Genomic DNA, 15,677 nt, shown 5'->3' on the forward strand with positions numbered 1-15,677 from the left:
CATTCCCATCACTTGTTTCCTTTCCTTTGCATCCTACAACTGTGGGAAAGTCACAGCATTTAGTACTTTATTTAAATGTAAATTTTTGAAAAGGTCATACAGTTTAAGAGTAGGGAAGGTGTGTGAGACACATTAATCCCTTGCTTCCAACCCCTGGTAGTACAGTTAGAGTAACTAGTGCTGTTTTATAAGTTATTATTCTCTGAAGTCATTTTCTGTAAGTGAGCTGGTCACATATCAGCTCCTCATCGGATCTTCAAGGTCCCTGGATATCAGGCTGACTTATTCTTTCTTTACCAACCTTGAAGGTCCCAGGTACCTGGGGAAACAAATTCTGGTGTCCCCATCACAGAAAAGGGAATTGTAACCACACGCATGTGGATCACAGATTCTGAAATCAAGCAGCTACAAATGCTAGGACTGAAACTGCTGCTGGATACCCAAACATGTGATTCCCCAATGGTTATAGGGATGCCTTCATTATTTTCTGCTTCTGCTTCCTCCACATATTGAGTCTTGCATACCTTTAGGAGTTTCATGCGTATTTTTTGTTTGTTTGTATTGTACGCCAAGCATTAAGTTTTGATAAATCTGTCTGTCTTTGCAGCATCAGATGAGAGAAAGGCAGCCAAATAGCATCATGGGGTTACATGAGAAAAGCAAGAAAAGGAAGAAAAAGTAATAAGTTTCCAAAAAGAATATGGGAAAAAGAAACAGATGTGAGTACTTAGGTGTCATGGTTTTGTAATTTTGTAATTTTGCTATCAGTATTCCACATCATAACATCATGTAAAGTATGGATACTTCTATTGAATGTGCAGTCCACAGAAGAAGACTACATATCCCAGAGGACAACAGGGTTAATGATAAGTCACGGGACCAGGACGCTGTATAATCTCGTTCCCAGGCTGGAGTGCCCTCCTTCTTCTCTCGAACTTCTCGGAGAGTGGGAAGCGTTCCAGCCGTGTCGCCTAGAGTTCACAGTAGGCCTCTCGGTTTTCGGGGACTCTCTCTCTCTGTTTCGTTCAATTTGTTAGCCTCAATTATATTATATTGTGTTATCTTGTATTTCGGTATCATATTTAGTAAAATAAGTTTTTCCTCCTTAGATTGTCGCTGTTTTATCCCACTCCCTTTTTCCCCCTCCTTTCCGGGCCCCGGGAGGGGGGCCCATGGGGTGGCTTCCCCTGTCACGGGCATAGGTAAATCTAAGTAACCCGTGACAGATTTTTTGGTGGAGAATGCGGGCATAGAGCTTTTTAGCTTTTAGAACAACTCTCTCTTTACTCTTAAAGAGCTTCGTTAGGGGAGTGTTATCTTTTCGTAGCTGCTCACTGAGAACGTGACCTTGAAATACCAGACAAATTGCCAACATTAAGGGCTGCTGTACATTCTCAGCACTGCTATCTAACTTTTGTGTAGAAAACAAAGGGATTTCTTTCTCCCTTAGAGCAAAGCTAGCTAGCTCTGACTTTTACAGAGCCTGCCAGCTATGAATCCACTCTTCATCCCAGTTGCTCTGTTTAAGGGATTGAAAGCAATTATGATCTTCTTAAAGTATTGGTCAACTATTAACACCATAATTTGGTGTTGTGGAATTGTGCAGGTATATAGCCTAATAAGGTGGATACTGATGGAGACACCTGCCTGGTACTTTTATGAGATGTGGTATGGTCAGAATTTTGGCACCTACACCCCAGATGGAATTGTGAATCTTACAAACACTTGCATCCCAGATGGAATTGCGAATCTTACAAGTACTTGCATCCCAGATGGAACAGGCAATTTTACAAACACCACCATGTTTAATTCAGTGTACAGGCTAAAAAAACCCTTTTTATTTAGGTTGTACTCTCAGATTTCCACACGCCTTTCAATAACTGAGATAGGGTTCATACTTGCATCCATGCTATCACTATTAATGAATGCATATATGTTCCTATGCATTCGTTCTATGCGGAAGTCTCCTCCAGAACCAGAGAATGATGACTGGCAGGGAATATGGAAAGGTTTAGGAAAAGTCTTAGAAGCATGGGGACCCGCAGTGTCATGGGATTTCACTCTTGAACATCTAAGGGACCCTAAGAAATTAAGTGAGTATTTGGGTCAGAGATCTAAGGAGGTAAACCTTATGTGGGGTTTGGCTTATGCATACCGTGCTTTGTATCATACTATTCTGGAGAGAGAGAGTTTCCGATCTGAGATTCAAGCCCAAGTTAATTCTGATCAGTCACAGGAGGCATCAGTAGCAATATCAGTTGCCCCTGTGGAAGGCAAGAAATGGAAACGGGTGTCCACGCGTCTAGAACGAAAAGAAGGAGAAGCACAGGGGGGGGCTGCAGAAGACCCAGGTGCCGGGCATGGAGCAGTACCGAAAAAAGCAAAGGCAAAAACCAAGAGGCATGAAGAAGAGACTGATGATGAGGAGGAAATCACCTATTGTCGACCTCTGAAGCTGACTGAAATCCAAGGCTCAAGAAAGGAGTTCACACGGCTTCAAGATGAAGGTATCCTTGCTTGGTTGCTTCGCTGCTGGGACAACGGGGCCAACAGCTTGTCTCTAGATGGTAATGAAGCTCGCCAACTAGGAAGCATTGCCCAAGATGCAGGTATCGACAGAGAGATTAGCAGATGTTCAGATGGAGCTGCCACTCTCTGGTTGCGGCTGTTAGAAGCCGTGAGAGAAAGGTACCCCTATAAGGATGCTTTGAAGCCTAAATTTGATAGTTGGAATACCGTCCAAAAAGGTATTCAGCGCCTGAGGGAATTGGCCATGGCGAAAATGTTGTACAGCCCTGATCCAAGCGAACTTGACCCTGAGAGAGTAAGGGCCGATCCTGACATGTGGCAGAAAATCACAAGTACAGCACCAGAGAGAATGGCACAGTCATTGGTAACAGGTTCTAAAGGGTTCGTGGACAGATGGCCCCGAGTTGTTGAGCTGATTATAATGCTTCAAACCACCGATCAGCAGCTCCCTCAACTGCATGCCGCAGTTTCTGCCATCTCACGGCTAGAAAACCGAGTAGATGAAATGTGCAAGAAATTGTTTCCATCAACTAATCGTAATGATCCCGTAATAGTATCAGAAACAACTGATGAAGGTCAATCCTCGTACGGGCCACCAGGTCTAATGAAGGATCTGATCAAAGTATTCCAGTCCTACTCCTCACCTGCATCATCAAAAGTCTCAGCTGTTAAACGCACACGCTTCCCAGCTCGAGCAAAGAACAACAGTACAATTGCACCGCGTGTTTCCATGTGGCGCTACCTACGTGACCGTGGAGAAGACATGAGGAAGTGGCATGATCAGCCCACTTCTGCACTACGAGCACGGGTGAAAGAACTACTAGACATACCAACCACCAGTGGAGTTGCTCCAGTCATCACAGGTAACCAATAGAGGGGCCCTGCCCTCAGTCAGGGGAGGGAAAGGGATAATAGAGTTTATTGGACTGTGTGGATTCGATGGCCTGGCACATCAGAACCACAGGAATATAAGGCGCTGGTGGATACCGGTGCACAGTGCACCCTAATGCCCTCCAGTCATGAAGGGACAGAATCAATCCATATTTCTGGAGTGACTGGGGGCTCTCAAGAATTGACTGTGCTGGAGGCTGAAATAAGCCTCACTGGCAAAGACTGGCAAAAACACCCTATTGTGACTGGCCCAGGGGCTCCATGTATACTGGGTATTGATTACCTCAGAAGGGGGCATTTCAAGGATCCTAAGGGGTATCGATGGGCCTTTGGGATAGCTGCTGTAGATATGGACAACATTAAGCAGCTGTCTGTTTTGCCTGGCCTGTCAGAGGACCCGTCTGTTGTGGGGCTGCTACGAGTAAAAGAGCAGCAGGTACCAATTGCTACAAAGACAGTGCACAGACGGCAGTATCGCACCAACAGGGATTCCTTGCTCCCCATTCATGATTTGATTCGCCAGTTGGAGAATCAGGGAGTGATCAGTAAAACTCACTCACCTTTTAACAGTCCCATATGGCCAGTGCGTAAAGCCAGTGGAGAATGGAGGCTGACAGTAGACTACCGTGGCCTGAATGAGGTCACACCCCCATTGAGCGCTGCTGTGCCGGACATGTTGGAACTCCAGTACGAGCTGGAGTCAAAAGCAGCCAAATGGTATGCCACAAAAAAAAGGGGGAGCACGGCAACCGACCACGAAGCGAGAAATAGCTACCAGAAAGATGAGTAAAAGACAAAAAATATTTTTGAAGAAAACCAGCTAGGGAGAAGAATCTATTTTAAAAGCTGTGATAAGAATCACTAAACAGATGTGAATTACTTCTATCTTATACATGCATTTTTCTATGTACTTTTGTATTTGTCATTCTAATCATCAGTGTCTTTTGAGTTTTACTTCAAAATACGTAGGGAAAAGGAGAGCTGGAGTGTTACTGAGATAATGCTGAAGTACTACTTCATACCATTTCTGCAGCTGATCATAGATATAACACAAGCTTAGATCATCCACCAGGAACAAATTTCATGGAACAAGTGCTTTAAGAAATACAGATACAGAAAAATTTAAAACCATTTATTCTTACTTCCAACAGGATATCCAAAATCTCCAAACTGGTATCAGACAGATTTTCACCTTTATGGCTAATTTCCTCTCATCTTTGTTTACTTTCTAATTTTAGCTTTATGTGCTGCTAGAGCAGCTATTTGGAATCAGTACAGACTGATTAATCCAATATTGTGCCTTCCAGAAAGAGGAAGAGAAAGAAAATGAACAAAATATGTGGGAGAGAGAAGTAGTGAGAGTTGGGTTGGAAACATCTGGCAGTGTATAATTAGCATGCAGCATGTTCTGTAATTCAAACAGATTATTAAATCAGTAACTTAGTAAAGTAATGCATATAATTCTGAATTACTTAGCATGGGGTGGTGGCAACATAAGATAGTCTTTTGAAAAGGGAATATAAAATCACCACTTGTTTTTAGTTTCAGTCTTATCCAAATTAACAGGCCAGTCAAGTTTTGATAATTTATGATCCAGGATGATATAAATGCATGTCTCATGTTAAAGTCATATTTTCTACCATGACAACATGCCTTATGTTATGAAAGTTACTAGTTATGAAAAGCACCCCATAGAAACAAGAACTGCAGTGGTAGTGTTTTAACTAAGCAAGCAGACACAAATCACATTATCTAGGATAAAAATTGTTTATGACAAAAATATAGAAAGTTAGCGATTTGAAAAAGTAATTAGCAGAAAATAATGTAAGAAAAATTATCACTTAAGCAAAAACATTACTGCTGTCTGCCAGAGTATCAGTTCATAGCCTTTGCCCAGTTCTTCCTCTGATAAGTTTACAAATGTGTTATGAATTCTTTTAAAAGATTACCATCGTGAACAACTTTATAATGAAATTAACTGCTACAGTTAATACTGCATCTGCAATTTTGCTTTAATTCATAGCTACAAAAAAGCACTCCAGAATGAAGTTTGGCATACCAAAGTAGTTTCAAATAGGAAGAAAAATGTGTTCACGTTCATGTCTGACATGAAAGCATGATAACGTATAAGTTATTATTTTAAAACTAAGAAATATGTCAAGATTTTGCGTGCCTTTTGCTGGTGGTTTTTTGTTGTTGTTGTTTTGTTTGTTTTTTTGTTTTTGTTGTTTGTTTATTTTCAAATGAAAAATAGATTTATAATGGTAGACTGATGGTATTTAATTTTTTTTCATAAATGTTCCAATCCTTTACACATATCCACTATTTTGTCCGCAAGTATTTTGCAGTTATTGTATACTAATAAAAGCCTCTATAGAAAGGGTATTTTGACTACAACACTATTAATTTCTTATTGTTTCATTTTTCTTCTTTTTTTTTTTTCTTTTTCAGTTATCCATGAAATAAGATGAATAACATTTAGTTCAGACAGAGATAAGTGTGAGAAACTTTATAGAAGGAATAATAGACTTTCAAAATTAATACTGTGTTTTTACCTTATTAACCCTCACAGAGCTGCTACAGTTTCATCAGAAAATAACTCTACCATGAGTAACATAATGAACATAAACAAATGCCTTTGTTTTTTACACAATGTATTGCAACTTCTCTATTGTGGAAAATCAAGGTGATGAGCACTTCCTCTGTTAATGAAAAAGCCTTGTGTATCTGTGGCTTTTATTTAAGCATTTACTACCACAGACCTGTTTATGCTGAGTCCTGAATCTTAGGTGGCAAACATACATTTTTGTTGAGACACATCTCACGACACACTACTTTTGATGTGTGTCATGGTTTTGTAATTTTTGCTATTGGTATTCCACATCATAACATCATGTGGAGCACAGAGAAGAAGAACTACACGTCCCGGAGGACCTCATGGTCAGAGAGGGAAATACGTCACGGAAGTGACGCTCGCTCTCTCTCTTTCACTGCCCACCAGTGGGTGTGGGTGTTCTTCCAACCAATGTGGTAAAAAGACGTCAGTAAATTTTATTTTGTTGGTGTTTTGATGACATTATTTTGACTTTGATCAGCACAATGTGTGTAGCTGGTCAAAGAAAGTTTGTGCAGATTGTGATGAGTGTATATTTTAATGATTTATCTTCAACTAGTTTAAAATTGCACTTCTTCCAAACAAATAAGTGGTTTCATAATTATAATTTGTCTCCTCTTAGTCATGGTATAAGAAGAAAAAATATTATAAGCACCTCACAAATGCTGAAGAAGGGAAAATCTTAATTAAAAGCTACTTTATGTTTCCATTCAAAGTATCATGTTAAATTATCTGTTCAGAAATCACCAAAAGGAGAGAACATAATGCTTCCCTTTTAGAAGCAACAGACTAATAACAATGATAATAATAATAAAATTCAAAAAATAAATTGAAATTTTAAACTACGCTGTGAGGATAAATGTAATTTTTAAATTGGATATCATTTCCTTTGCTAACAATAATGTGAAATTTACAGAGCAGTCTGTGTACCTGTAGCATGTAAGTTCACAACCACCTTCCCCAAAACAAGCAAAGAAAAATTGCATTTAAAAGATCCAATGGCACATTTTATTAGCAATAGGAGAAGAGTAGTTTTGTAAAACAATTAGCTTTGCAGTGATACTAAGAAATAATTCTCATCACAAGGTACATGGAACTAGAAAGAGTTAGATTTGCTCTAATGGAAAAAAGCAACTTGACAATTTTATCATCTCAGCAGAGCTACTACAGCAAAACAGCTACTATAGCAAAAGAATGTTTCTCTTTTCCCACAGCAGCAGGAGATCTCCAGATGATTTTAAAGTCTAGGATTAATTATTATGTATCACTCTAGGCTATCTTTTCTGTTTATAAAAAATGCATTAGGGGCAGAAATGAATCTTGCTGCTACTTAATGTTATAAGTGTTATTGTTATTAATATGTAGATGGCACTATCTTAATATAAAGAGATCAGTTAGTAGGGAGCTTAAGTAATACTCCCATAAAGAGCTACTAAAATTAGTAGATAAAGCAACCAGTAAATGTGTATCCTGCCTCAGATCACTGTCCAGAAGTGTCAAGCTACTGTATCTTCAAGCACTCCATTCTCTACTGGAGAATTAAGAAAATCACTACAAGTAGCAGGAAAGAAGGCAGTAAGACATGACAATAGTCTGAGCTCTTGACATTAAGTGTGCTTTTCTACAAAATGGGAAGAACACAGAGAAACCAATGCTGCAAGTGTCTGTTAACAAAGCACCCTGAGTTCAAAGTTGTTAACAGTCTTGTTGCCAAGGATGGCTTACTCCAGCCAAAACCAGAGACAACAGAACAGAGCAAATGCTAATATAAAAATATGGTACTGCACTAAGTCCATGACAAATCAGAAGTCTTGGATTCCAGATATGCTCTTCACTTTTCCCAGAGAAGTAATACTTCTAGTAATAATCTACTATAAGACACTTATAAAACTGTAAGTTGCATCTGAAGTTTCTATCCACAAAACTCTCTATTATACTAACACACAGTCCAATTTCTGTTTACAGAGAAACAGGTAAGGAAATTTGACTGAAGTGTAAATATTCTGTTAATACTGTTCTGTTGATATTCTTTGTCTCCTGTTCTCATAAAGAGAAATTAATCTCTGAGAATTTTTTCTTAGACACACATTTCAGTAGGAAAGACAGGCCTAAATATTTATAGGAAAAACAAAACCACCAACACCAACACCAAAAATCCTACAGTACTACATTACTAAACTCCTTGTGAATATGATTTTTCTAGATGCTAGGAGTACATTGTGACACTAAAGGAAAGGAATTTCACTACAGAAAGGTTTTCATTAAGCAAAAAAGTAAGTTAAAAAATTGCATGAAACTAGACTAAGCACTGTGGAGGAAAAATAGAAAAAAATAGAGATTATTTCCTTAATAAATCAATTAATTAACATTATTCAAAGAAAACATGTTTCTTTATACTGTCTCCACTGGGCATGCTAACTCTTAAGCATAAGACAGCTGTTTCCTTTGCAGAACTGCTTTTAGACAGTAAATAGTCTGCAGGTAATTGACAAGTCAAGCATGTAAAAGCCCCTCAGAGGTTGAAAATATATTTATGCATTTGTAATATTAATGACAAGTTTATCCTTTGAAAGAAACAAAGACTATGCTTCCTGTTTAAATTGACATTTCTTTTTCAATAAATTCTGTGCACACTTTGAGTGCTTACTATGGATCAGAATTGATCAGGATAAGAAATAGAACAGGTTTATTAGTTTCCTGAACAAGCTGTACTTATGAGAAGAGACAGAATGAATAAAAATATAACTGTACAACCAGTTATGAAAAATTGCACAAAAGGTTGGAAGAAAATGGCATGCATTAACAACTGTGTTATACAAAACAGTCCCAAGATACTCATAGTTTTATATCTGTTTACATATGCTCTTTTTCTCATGAATGTACTAGAGACTCAGCTATCCAGTGTCGTGCTTAAAGTTTATGTAAACAGTGAGTTCTGAAAGGACTATGTAAGTGTTAATAATGAGAACTTTTGCAAGCACAGCCACAATCATAATTTAGCCAAATAAATACAAACTATTGCTTAAAACAAAAACAAAACAAAACAAAAGCAGATTGAAATGTCACGTTATTTTACCTTACAGACACATTATTTCTGTTTATCAGTCAATCTGCATACTCAGAATCTTAAATATTTATTAGTTTCATCTGGTTCAACTGAAATAGATTTCCAGTGTTTTCTATTATTTTGCTATGCAATACACGTTAATTTATAGAATAAACTAAATTTTAGAAATCATTTGGGCACTATTCCTAAACAGTGAATACCTTCTAGTTACATAATTATATTTGAGGATATGGCCTGTACAAGTTTTCCCTTTAGAAACACAGCAACCTGAGCTTTCCTTAAAAGAGATTCAATTCAAGAGAATAGTGGTTAAAGTGTGTGAGTTATTTTTTGAAAATGAAATTCATTCTTGAATCCACCAAAATAAAATAAAGACAGTTTCAGGTTTTCTAATGATGTTTTCCAATTGATAAAATTGATTCAGAAAAGAATTTAGAAATAGTTTAATATAGATTCTATACCTTTGAGTGATATGAAAAATCATATTTTTAACTATAATTTCTTTCTGATTGGTCATATTTAACCACCACATATTTGAATCCTCTCCATCTGTGGCTTGTTGTAGACTATTTTCTGATTTGTGAGCTCTATGCTACTGCACTGCATTGATTTATTTAAAAAATGTTTCTGGAACGGCTTTTACATGATGATCAAGTCTGTATATCTATTTTCTGTTATTTCAAGTTCTACAAGATTTTCTTACCATTTAATCAATAAATAAAAAAAACAAAAACAAAAACAAAAAAAAATGCAGGAATGGAAAAGTCATAAATAAGAACAGTATTTCAGTGACAAATAATTGACCCATGCTTAAAGGACAGTACATCTATTTATATTTTATTCAAAAATACATGTTCCTTATGAAAAAGTAGAGTTTCATATACGCTGACAATGTTCTGATTTCTTTCCAAGTTACTGGTTCTTTCAGAGTTCGGTAAATATTTCAAAAATTTCATAAGCCCATTTCAACTTCAAGCTAAATCTTTGTCCAACAATGAAATTTTGAAAAGAATCCTGGTAGATGTTACACAGAAAATAGAAAACTACCTATAATAGAATCTGAGACAATTACAAGTGTGGCTTTAGCTGCCTCTCATATATCTTGCCCTCTGGACCCTTCTCCATTTTCTTTGTTCCCCCTGCTTTGGACACTGTACTTATGTCTGCCTTATATATTGTTCATTACTACACACTGCTTGAAGAGAAGCTACACCACTGCAGTGTAGAGTGGGGTAACCACATCCCTTTGGTTGCTTTGCAGCAGTAAATATGGAAGAAATATATTGTGGTAGAAATAGTGTTAAGTGTTCACTAGCATCATAATTTCTTTCAGTTTTTATTGCACTTCTAAATCCACTCTTATTTACAGAGATAGATTTTTGTACTAAATGCAGTTTTCCAAACACAGTTGTTATTACAGACAAGAGGACTTTAAGTTTGCAACAGATGGGCTATTTGTTTAATCATCTTTGCCAAAAACTAAAGAGATTTTGTTCAAGGAAAAGAAATGCTGTTGGTACATTTAAGACACAATTTTGCCCTTTAATTATGTAAATTTTATTTAACAATGAAACTGTGTTTTATAGCCTCTGATTCAGTGTGTGCTTAATATTCACCAAAATTAATGAATAAATAAATAATACAAGGATGAGACACTATGAAGTGTTAACACAAAAGACAGAGTTACAATGACTGTAAGCAGAACAAAAAGTCTCCATGAATAACTGCAATATAACAGATTTATGCTGAGTCTAAGAAGAGTGCCCCACCCATTGAATTGCCATTATATCAGGCTATTTCCTATTACTAGACCAATTTTTAAGTGCATTCAAGTCACCGGAATGAGAAATATTTAGTATAAGAATATTTTATTTTATATTTGTATTTCACTGATATTTATGTCCACGCAGCATTGCTCAGCAGCAACTAAAACACTGGAGTGTTATCAAGATTATTTTTCTCCTAAAGCTAAAACACCAAGTGCTATGAAAGAAATCAAACCAGAAACTATGAAGGAAATCAGTTCCATCCCAGCTGAAACCAGGACAACAGTGAACAGAGACCATCCTGTCATTCCACATAGTAACATAAATTCCGATGAGAAATTCCATTACTCACAGGGTAAAGAGATTAAAGGTATTTCTAGCAACTAAGTAACCTAGCATACTTAACAGTCTGAATAGATGTGCTGGACATGGAAACTTATTGCTTTTGACTTAAAAAACAAAAAAAAACAAAAAAAAAAAAAACAAAAAAAAAAACAAAAAAACCCACCTCTTTTTCTTTAACACAAATCCACTTGAGTTAATTTATGCCTACTTGTAGGCAAAAGCATAATCAGCTCTGATCTTCAACTAATAAACCTGCTAAAACTCAATATATGAATTCTATATGCAATGAGTGAAAAGGAAATATTTTTCCCTGGTAAACCTTAATATGACATGGAATTTGCACTGCTCGTCGCTTATGATATATTTTTCCCCATTGTGTTTTAAACATTTAAACATTTCATAGTAGAAGGCCTTGCATAGTTAGAATGAATGCTGGTTAGCTATTTGATGGCATTTATTAGCGAATGGGAATCTCACACTAGAAAACATATGTTCACACACTGTAAATATATTAGCTTGCTTTCTTAAATACGCTTCACATCTTAGAACAAACATTTCACTAATAGAGAGCTTTTTCAAAGGACATTATTGTAAAGAAGCTTTCTCCTCTTACCATATTTCTTTACAGATGATTGATTTGAGATTTTTTACTATTTAGTGGGACTCCATCATGATCTCACTCCCCCTTCTCCCCTGTCACCAGCAATCTGCATTCCTTCCAAGACATAGCATATTCAAATTGTTCCTAAAATAAAATAAAATAAAATCTGAAGGTATCTTTTTAGCTAGATCTTCTGGGGATGTATTCTTTTGGCTGGCCTCTTTCTTTATCACCTGGGGAAAATCCTAGTTTCTGAAGTTACTGATGGACTGCACACTACCTGCTTTTTATTTGAAAAAGGATTTTTTAAAAAATGAACTACGACACACTGCAGCAGACAGATGATATTAAACCTCTCTGTGATTAACTGGATGAAGAAGAAAATGAAATAGTAACCTATGGAGAGTTGCTTTTTTTTTTTTTTCTATTTTTTCTTTTTTTCCCTTTTATACAATTTGTTACATAGAAGGGAAATCCTTTCTTCTAAAGCCCTTTGGAGACAAAGCATGGGCTCTTCAACATTGGCTACACAGCATTGTTCACGAAAAAGCAAATACTAGGGTTTAGGCAAATGAAATAATATTAAAAAAAATTATTGTTTCTTTTAATTTTTGCTCTCTAGATGCTTTTATTCATTCACAGTTTTTTTCTCTTTTCAAAACATAAAAAAATATTGCAGAATCTATTTCTTCAACAAAATTAAGAGCCTTTACTTTTAGTATACTCTCAAAAATACCTGACCAAGAGCAATCAATCAGGTGCTGCACCTGATAAAATATACATCTCTCCACTGCCATCAGTCTTTCCTGTTTGTCAGTGAATGCTTCAGTGGCATCTTCTGGTATTCATAGAATGAATAATCACCTTGCTGTGAAATATTTTTTTCCACTAAAAATATACATGATGAAAAAAGCTTACAGAAATGAAATTAAAAAAAAAAAACAAAAAAAAAACCCAAAAAAAACCAAACAAACAAACAAACAGAAAAAAACTGTGGTTCTTCTTCAATTCTTGTTTTTACACCAGTTGAAGTAATAATGAATGAGGAGAAATTAAAATCCAGTGATCTGGTAAATAAACTGCTTCTAGAGCTATTACTATTCAACATAATTGCTTACAATTGTATCATTTGACATAAAATGAGAAATGGTAGTAGATCAGGAAAAAACAAGAGAAAGAAGAAAGGAGGGAAAAAGGCAACAGTTAGCTTTACCAAAAAAATCCCACCAAACTGATTATTCTTAATGCATTTCTCCAAAACTCTCTTTTATATGTTATGACTTACATTTTCTAGAAACTGGTGGATAGTAAAATAAATTAATGTTTATCACAGAAAGGTTGGAAAGACCTAGAAGATCATCCAGTCCAACCATTACCAATACTTCCCAGCTAAATCTTATCCCTCAACAAAACATCCAAACATTTCTTGAACACCCCCATGGTCAGCGACTCCACCACCTCCCTGGGCAGTGCATTCCAGTGCCTCACCACCCTTTCGGAAAAGTAATATTTCCTAATGTCCAGACTGAATCTCCCCTGGCGCAGCTTGTAACTATTGCCTCTAGTTCTATCGCTGATTACACGAGAGAAGAGGCCAACCCCCAGCTCACTACAACCTTCCTTCAGGAAGTTATAGAGAGCAATAAGGTCTCCCCTGAGCCTCCTCTTCTCCAGGCTGAACAATCCCAGCTCTCTCAGACACTTCCCATAAGGTCTGTGCTCCAGACCCCTCACCAGCTTCATGGCCCTCCTCTGAACACATTCCAGGGCCTCAATGTCTTTCTTGCAGTGAGAGATCAAAACTGAACACAGTAATGAATTGGAAAGGAAATGAAAATTGGTAAGAACTAGACATTCCATTTGATCTTTTACAAGAACAGTACTTTATAGCTTCATAAAATGTTACTTAGTTCAGAGGATTAATCACAATTCCTTTAACTGTGTATATTTTCCTTTGATATGGCATATACTGTGACACTACATCATAGATCTTGCTCAGTATATCCCAGTAACAGGTGAATCCTGAGAAGCCAACAAAACGACTTCCTTAGTCACAAGAGTTTTAAAATAAAATCACTGGCAGCTCAATTCTGGGTCACTGCTCCTCAGTACGTTATTGGATGTCACCAAGCATTTCCAGAGTCTTTTGAATTGTTCCCTTTTCTGAGGAAGCTGTTAAAACAGATATCAATTATGGGACCACATTTAACAATGTTAAACTACTGGGAACCACTGGTGAGTGTCTCAAAATAACTAGTCCTGAATATATCAAAAGTACTTTGCATAGAAAAGGAGCTTATCTAGAAGCAAACTGTTATCTCCAATTAAAAATTTATTAAAATGAGCACTCATTCACCAATACACTTACTGTAGACTGTTATCCCTGTGGGGGGAAAAAAAAAAAAAAAAAAAAGTTTTTTCATCCAACCTACCAAACATTCAAAATTTGCCTTTTATGAACTGTGAATACTTGCATTCAGCTCCAAGTGGCCATCCAGAGTGCAGGCTCATAATTGTGCCTGGATTAAGCAGGTTATGAATGCAGTGATGAACTGAGTGCTTCTTAACCAGTTTGGTCCCACTTCCATAAGCAATTCATAAATTAATAAACCTTGATAATACTAGAAGAGCCTAAAGCTGTACCTGACACACCAGTGACTGGTGCTACTGTGCTGGGTTGATTTAGCAAGGAATGACTACAGGGGGCTGTGGGGCTCTTCTGTGAGATAAGGTACAGAACACAGATGGTCCCAGTTGGCTCATCGTTTATGATCGGATTATACTCCCTCATTTCCCAGCCCCCAAGCAACACTCAGGGAAAATAGGGAGACAACTCAAGAACTGAGGACTGAGGTTTGCCTGAGTGTACTGTATGTCTAAGCCTTAGAAGGACAACATAAACTAGAAAACTATTAATGCTTCTCACTGTATCCATTGAAATATATGAGCATGCATGTTTAATCATTGAATGCAAATTCCCTAATGTGCCCTATTAACTAGGCAACATTTAACTAACAATACATGTTTTAATAAATCTCAAGTCGTTCTGCAAATCAAAATGTATGATCCATATTTTTGTCTATAATTAGCTTTCACTGAACAATTTTATTGGGAAACCTTCACCCTAATTAATAATTCTTCCATTTTTTTCTAATGACTGAATTTGTCTATGTAAGCTATCCATACAATATGAACAAAGTGATTATTTTACAATTATTTAGCTCACGGGTAGTTTCTGGCTTTAAAAACAGCTGTCATGTACAGATTTTACTTCCTGGTATTTCAGAAATAGTAATTTTTAATAGCCAGATGTCTCCTTTTTGTCTAAATACTAACATATTTTCCAAATGTCACTGTTGCAATAAGTAAAACACTCTTAAGGGTATTAAGCTTTCCTTGTCACTGCCACCTGTGTGTCATATACTGTGTTTCTCACAACCAAAAGCTGCTCACAAGAGTCATCCTTTTCTTGGAACTGGAGTCTTAAATACATTTCTACCCAAACCTATAAACGCACTGAAGAGTCACAGAAAAATGATGGAACAGACACAATAAAGGTACTGAACAAGGAAAGTTCTGCCTATTTTTCACCCATCCTTCTCTATTTATACTTATTCCCATTCAGATATCCCAATCAGATTTGTTTGTCAAAAAGATTCCTTTCTTCAGCTCCAGTTTCTAAGGATGAAACTCCTCTAGTTTCATCCCTACCACTTTATTTATTTATTTATTTATTTATTTAGGTTAAAGTTTTGCTCCTCTAGTTCGGATCTCAACATATTTTGGCCCTGAATTATCATAGAGTTATAGAATCATAGAATACCTTGGGTTGGAAGGGACCTTAAAGGTCATCTAGTTCCAACC

At 36.7% G+C, this 15,677-nt stretch overlaps 1 protein-coding gene across 7 annotated transcripts in view; it reads right to left on the reverse strand.

Annotated features, from left to right (window-relative positions):
- The window catches only part of GPC5 (glypican 5), a 508,496-nt gene that overhangs the window by 218,191 nt on the left and 274,628 nt on the right, over positions 1–15,677 (reverse strand). The window contains exon 8 of one of the 7 annotated variants that reach the window (XM_032442042.2): positions 11,576–11,957. The exons of the other annotated variants lie outside the window; for them this stretch is intronic. Coding sequence (XP_032297933.2) covers positions 11,956–11,957 — 2 coding nt within the window. The 3' untranslated portion in view covers positions 11,576–11,955. Of the gene's footprint in view, positions 1–11,575; positions 11,958–15,677 lie in introns of those variants that run through there. 7 annotated transcript variants of the gene reach the window in all.

The sequence above is a fragment of the Coturnix japonica genome, chromosome 1 (genome assembly GCF_054131305.1).
Source record: "Coturnix japonica strain WE chromosome 1, WE-NBRP24, whole genome shotgun sequence".
In the NCBI taxonomy this organism is placed as follows: Eukaryota; Metazoa; Chordata; class Aves; order Galliformes; family Phasianidae; genus Coturnix; species Coturnix japonica.